The sequence below is a fragment of the Cyprinus carpio genome, chromosome A23 (assembly GCF_018340385.1).
Source record: "Cyprinus carpio isolate SPL01 chromosome A23, ASM1834038v1, whole genome shotgun sequence".
Lineage (NCBI taxonomy): Eukaryota > Metazoa > Chordata > Actinopteri > Cypriniformes > Cyprinidae > Cyprinus > Cyprinus carpio.
In genome coordinates this window covers 20,605,076-20,612,575 of record NC_056594.1, presented here as the reverse complement: position 1 = coordinate 20,612,575, position 7,500 = coordinate 20,605,076, and the positions used below count along the sequence as shown (strand labels likewise).

The window sequence follows — 7,500 nt, the reverse complement described above, 5'->3', positions numbered from 1 at the left end:
CACATCAGACAACAGACAGAGAGATGGGTGAGAGCGGGCGACACATCTGACCCGACATCAGACAGACAGACAGAGAGATGGGTGAGAGCGGGCGACACATCTGACCCGACATTAGACAGACTGACAGAGAGACGGGAGAGAGCGGGCGACACGTCTGACCCGACATCAGACAGACAGACTGAGAGATGGGTGAGGGCGGGTGACACTTCTGACCCGTCATCAGACAGACAGAGAGAGAGATGGGTTAGAGCGGGTGACACATCTGACCCGACATCAGACAGAGAGAGAGAGAGATGGGTGAGAGCGGGTGACACATCTGACCCGACATCAGACAGACAGAAAGGTACAGACCCGCAGGAAGGAGTCCAGTGCGCCGTTCTCCATGTACTCGGTCAGAATCATCACGGGACAGGAAGCTGTGATCACTCCCTCCAGGTGAATGATGTTGGGATGCTGGAACTGACCCATGATTGACGCCTCGGACAGGAAGTCCCGCCTCTGCTTGTCTGTGTAGCCAGCCTTAAGGGTCTTAATGGCCACGTAGTTCTCTTTCTTCCCGGGAACCTTGAGCCGGCCGCGACACACCTCACCGAACTCACCTGCACACAGATCACATATGAAGACTATCAGATTCACACACACAATAGCGTAATGTGAGCTATGCTTTCATCAGGTGTGTGTGCCCCACATTACTGCTGTTCACACAGAAACATGAGCCCCGCGCCACACCTGCACTCAACAATCACACACACGGTTCTCACCGGCACCGATCACCTCCTCGATCTTCACGAACGACACGTCGATCTCTTTAGCGAACTCCCTCACCGCCTCGTTCGGATCCTCGTATGTGAACGGATCGATGTACACTTTAATCCCTGTGAGAAACACACACACACACACACAATTAAACCACAACCACAACAAAACATCTGAACAATGTCTGAAACTGTATCTGTACTAAAATATACTGAATAAACTAGATGTACTAAAACATCTAGTTTATATAAAACAGCTTGTTTGTTTAGAATTTAAAGACTCAATAAAAATAAATAATATTTAAAACTTGATAAAAATAAATCTATTTAAAATATTTTTTATTACATTTTAGTATGATTTATTTTAGTACTTCAAACTAAATGAAAATGCCTTTGCAAACAGCTGAAATAAAAGAAGTTTAAGGATTATTTTTATTTTATTTCAGTTAATGTTTATTTTATTTAAAGTAATGATTTTTTAAATGGGTGTATGTGTAGTTAACTATAATAACCCTGGTTTATGGTAAATGGTTTGGATATTAAAAACCCAGAGAAACTAACATGGGCTGATATGAGTGGGCATTTCACTGTTATTAGCTTGGATTTTTTATGTTTTTAGTCAATTTGCTACTTGTCGATCATAATCAATATTTAATTATCTAAAAATAATACATACAACTTGTGTTTATTATTATTTTTATAAGTGAATATATTTTGCTTTATTAGTCATTTGTAAATAATATTTAACAGTCAAAATAATATGTAAACTATTATTGTTTTTATTAATTATTTTTATTTCATATGTAAATATTATTTACTTTATAGGTCAATTATAAATAATATTTAATTATATAAAAATATTATAACATATTTTTGTTGTATGTTATTATTTGTATTTACTTTATAAACAGATATTACTTATTTTATTAAACAATCACATTTTGCTGCATACATGTTCAGACCTTAGAACAGAAGTTTTTTTGCTACATGATCGAACACTTAAAAATTACTTTTGTTGATGTAACCTTATGTTGAAGTGAATTTATTAGTATTAATTAATATTTTTGAGTTTAGTCAAAATAATAATAATACAAACAGGTCATGTACACGTCGCCACATGAAGCACATTTAACAGAGTCTCAGTCCACAGCAATGCATCAGGCCGTTGCCTGGCAACAGTAAACAACGCAACTCATGTTAACTGTAATAACACGCTCATGTGTCTGAATCACTCTCACGTAAACAACACAAACCAGCAGTGAGCGCTGACAGATTTACCGCGGTACAACACATTCCTGATCAGAAGACGTCACACACTCACCCTGACCCATCAGGAACTGGCCGCTCTTATCCGGGTCCGGATCCCGCGTGCGGCTGGAGCGCCTGAGCCACACACACACACACACACGCGTGTTTAGACAGACAGACTGACTCTATGTTTACGTGTGATTGGATTACACAGAGCTGTGTGTGTGTGTGTGTGTGTGTGACAGAATTCCTCTCTCATGACTCGTGTGAGTTTCTGTCTGTTGTGTGAGAGACCCTGCAGCTGTTCGCTCTCTCTTTACGAGCCTCACACACACACACACAGTCGTGTCACATGACCTCAAGCGTCTGCGTGTGTGTGTGTCAGAAGTAGTTTGATAGCGCTGTGTTGTTAGCAGCAGTGATGTCATCAGACCTAACAAATGATATTGTCTGTAGAGATTACACAAACCTGTCTGAACACAGGTAAAAATTATTGATAAATACAATACATAATATGTATTTAATTATATAAAAACAATAAATAAAAGTGTTATTTTATTATTTTATAGATTTTTATAAATATTATTTACTTTACTTGTCAATCAGTTTTACCTATGACAAAATACATATATGCACTACATGAGTGTGTGTGTGTGTGTGTGTGTGTGTGTGTGTGTGTGTGTGTGTGTGGAAAGAACAGGATGTGTCCACCCAGTGCTGTCTCCATACAGACTCTTGCTGGAACAATGAATCTGACCCTAGGAGCACACACACACACACTCACACACACACACACACACACACACACACTCACACACACACACACACACACACACACACACACACACACACACACACACACACACATACACACACACACACACCCTCACTCTCTCTCACACACACACACACACACACACACACACACACACACACCCTCACTCTCACATACACACACACACACGTGTCTGAAATCACTCACTCATAAGCACACATAGTTCTTTTAAACCAAAACCTTGCCCCCCCCCTCCCTTCAAGCACCAATCAGATCTCACCTGAAACAGAACACAGCAACGATCACCACGGCGATGAGAATCAGCAGTCCTATAGCAACCAGCACACCGGTGAGCAACAGCCGCGACGGAGACTCTTCATCTGAGAGAGATGCACTGTTAGATTCATATGAGGTGTGTGTGTGTGTGTGTGTGTGTCTGTGTGTGTGTGTGTGCGTGTGTGAGAGTGTGTGTACCGTCAGGTAGTGTGCTGATGGTGGTGGCGGGGCTGAAGTGTCCGTATCCCGCTGCGGTCCTGGCTCTGACCTGCACCTGGTACTGTGACGCGCGGGTCAGATCGTTCAGAACCATAGAGTTGGTTTTACTGCTGACGTACTGCCATCCATCGTCCTGATCCTACAGCACACAGGTCAGGGGTCAGGCACAGGTGTAACACACACACAGAGCAGGTGTCGCTGCAGATGTGTGTCCGTCTCACCTTCAGACTGTAGCGCAGCTGATACTCCTGAATGTTGTGCTGCGTCTGTGGAGGAACCGTCCAGCTGATGGAGACGCTGCTCTCAGACGCTTTAGTCCTCCTGATGCCAGACACTGGAACGGCCACTGCACACACACACACACACACACACACACACGCTTCAGAACTATAATCATAACTATAATGGTAGCTTAAATGACAACTGTAATGATAAGCAAGGCTGGCCCAAGCATGGAGCTATAATGTTAACTACAACAACAATAACTACAACAATAATATTAACTATAACGTTAACTACAACAATAACAACAACAATAATATTGACTATAACGTTAACACAACAATAACTACCAACAATAATCATAACTATAACGTTAACTACAACAATAACAACAACAATAATATTAACTATAACGTTAACTACAACAATAACAACAATATAACGTTAACTATAACGTTAACTACAACAATATATAACGTTAACTACAACAATAATACGTTAACTAACAACTACAACAATAACTACAACAATAATGATAACTATAACGTTAACTACAAACAATAATATTAACTATAACGTTAACTACAACAATAACTACAACAATAATGATAACTATAACGTTAACTACAACAATAACTACAACAATAATATTAACTATAACGTTAACTACAACAATAACTACCAACAATAATCATAACTATAACGTTAACTACAACAATAACAACAACAATAATATTAACTATAACGTTAACTACTATAACGTTAACTACAACAATAATATTAACTATAACGTTAACTACAACAATAACTTCAATAATAATGATAACCATAACGTTAACTACAACAATAACTTCAATAATAATGATAACTATAACGTTAACTACAACAATAACAACAACAATAATATTAACTATAACGTTAACTACAACAATAACAACAACAATATTAACTATAACGTTAACTACAACAATAATATTAACTATAACGTTAACTACAACAATAATATTCTAATCATAAACAATAACTCAACAATAACTATAACGTTAACTACAACAATAACTACAACAATAATCATAACTATAACGTTAACTACAACAATAACTACAACAATAATCATAACTATAACGTTAACTACAACAATAACTACAACAATAATCATAACTATAACTAATTAACTAACGTTAACAATAACTACAACAACAAATCATAACTATAACGTTAACTACAACAATAACAACAACAATAATATTAACTATAACGTTAACTACAACAATAACAACAACAATATTAACTATAACGTTAACTACAACAATAATTACAAAAACAATAATCATAACTATAACTAACGTTTAACTACAACAATAACTACAACAATAATATTAACTATAACGTTAACTACAACAATAATCATAACTATAACGTTAACTACAACAATAACTACAACAATAATAATAACTATAACGTTAACTACAACAATAACAACAACAATATTAACTATAACGTTAACTACAACAATAACTACAACAATAATGATAACTATAACGTTAACTAAAACAACGGTAAATAAAACAATAATATTAACTATAACGTTAACTAAAACAATAATAACTACAACAATAATAATATAACGTTAACTATAACACTACGTACGTTATAACGTTAACTACAACAATAACTACCAACAATAATCATAACTATAACGTTAACTAAAAAATACTACAACAATATAAACAAACAACAATAATAACAACAACTATAACGTTAACTACAACAATAACAACAACAATATTAACTATAACGTTAACTACAACAATAATACAAAAAACAAAACTATAACTCAACAATAATCATAACATAATATTAACTAAATAATATTAACTATAACGTTAACTACAACAATAACAACAACAATAATATTGACTATAACGTTAACTACAACAATAATATTAACTATAATAATATTTAACTACAACAATATAACGTTAACTACAACAATAACTTCAATAATAATGATAACCATAACGTTAACTACAACAATAACTTCAATAATAATGATAACTATAACGTTAACTACAACAATAACTACAACAATAATATTCTCTATAACGTTAACTACAACAATAACTACAACAATAATGATAACTATAACGTTAACTACAACAATAACTACAACAATAATGATAACTATAACGTTAACTACAACAATAACTACAACAATAATGATAACTATAACGTTAACTACAACAACTACAACAATAATATTGACTATAACGTTAACTACAACAATAACTTCAATAATAATGATAACCATAACGTTAACTACAACAATAATAACTACAACAATAACTACAACAATAATGATAACTATAACGTTAACTACAACAATAATATTAACTATAACGTTAACTACAACAATAACTACAACAATAATGATAACTATAACGTTAACTACAACAATAACTACAACAATAATGATAACTATAACGTTAACTACAACAATAATAACTATAACAATAACAATAATGATAACTATAATCCCTATTCTTACAGAGTTAATATGATTACTAAAGCAGTTATGTGAAGTTAGAGTGATTAGTAAAGGTGTATGGTGATAGTTATTGTTATGGTTATGGTCGTATGAGTGTGTTGACATGTCACCGTGATCCACTGACCGTCTCTGCTGGTGGTGATGTTGACGGAGCTGGAGGCGGGGCTTGCGTGACTGACAGCGCTCACTCCGTTCTGGGCGATGACGGTGAAGGTGTAGGTGGTGTGTGGGAGGAGTCCACGGATGATGACCCGCCTCCCGGCCACGCCCACTTGCCCTGGCCTGTAGGTGACGCTGTCTGCGCAGGGGACGCAGGCGGAGCCTCTGCAGCGCACACACTCCACGCTGTAGGACAGATCAGAGCGCCCGCCGCGGTCCAGCGGCTCCGACCACTCCAGCGTCACCACCGTATCGTTGATCTGATAGACAATGCTGCGCGGAGCCGACGGCGGTCCTGCAGGAACAGGCCAGAGGTCAGAGGTCATATAAACACATGTATACGTGTGAGTGTGTGTGTGTGTGTGTCTCACTGGTGCAGGATGAATCTGGAAGGTCGCTGGCGGCGCGGTGGAATCCTGGGCGACACAAACACACACTGGATCCAGGAGAGTGTGTGTTACTGTTGTCTGGACACATACGACACAAACTCCCCCCGACAGACGCTTTATACTGACCCGATCCACACGCTACCAGTGAACACACACACAGAAAGAAGAACAAGATACATCAATAAACACGTTAATAAAGACCTTATTTTAAAATACAAGGGTCAAAAACATTGAAAACAATAACTTTTTGTGAACATTTTAAATTTGTAAAATTTACGAAATCTACAAAACTTCAGCAAAAATGAGAAATGTTTCCTTGACAACTAACTGAAATAAAGCTTAACTTGAATCACTAAAATTACTAATACTGAAATAAAATAGAGGCAAATAGAATTTAAAAAAATAAAAATGACAAGAGCACAAAACAAAATTAACTAAAATTAAAACTAGAACTTAAAGTACAATTATAAAATGTAAAATAAAAATATAACAAAAGGTAATTTAAAATATTGATATATGATAAAATAGTATATAAATATTACTAAACTAACACTGATCCCAGAGAGAGAGAGTGTGTGTGTGTGTTTGTGTGTGTGTGTGCGTGTGTGTGCGTGCGTGTGGGGGTGTTGGTTAAACACAGTCAATCTGGTCTCAGGCCCTCAATGACCCGCCTGTTGTACTGAAATAATAGAGTCAGACGGGGCGTCACACACACACACACACACACACACACACACACACACACACACACACACACACACACACACACACACACACACACAAAGAGAAGGCCAATACAAAGCGTAATTAGTACAAACAAATTCAGCCACCTGCTGCAGTCTCTTTGTATGAGTGTGTGTGTGTGTGTGTATGAGTGTGCGTGTGTGTATGAGTGTGCGTGTGTGTATG

General features: G+C 36.7%; 1 protein-coding gene across 1 annotated transcript in view; it reads right to left on the bottom strand.

The window, feature by feature from the left end:
• The window catches only part of ephb4b (eph receptor B4b), a 24,432-nt gene that overhangs the window by 5,962 nt on the left and 10,970 nt on the right, over positions 1-7,500 (bottom strand). Inside the window, 8 exon segments of the mRNA XM_042713941.1 lie at positions 352-599; positions 762-875; positions 2,077-2,138; positions 3,059-3,158; positions 3,253-3,412; positions 3,495-3,619; positions 6,168-6,497; positions 6,574-6,729. Coding sequence (XP_042569875.1) covers positions 352-599; positions 762-875; positions 2,077-2,138; positions 3,059-3,158; positions 3,253-3,412; positions 3,495-3,619; positions 6,168-6,497; positions 6,574-6,729 — 1,295 coding nt within the window.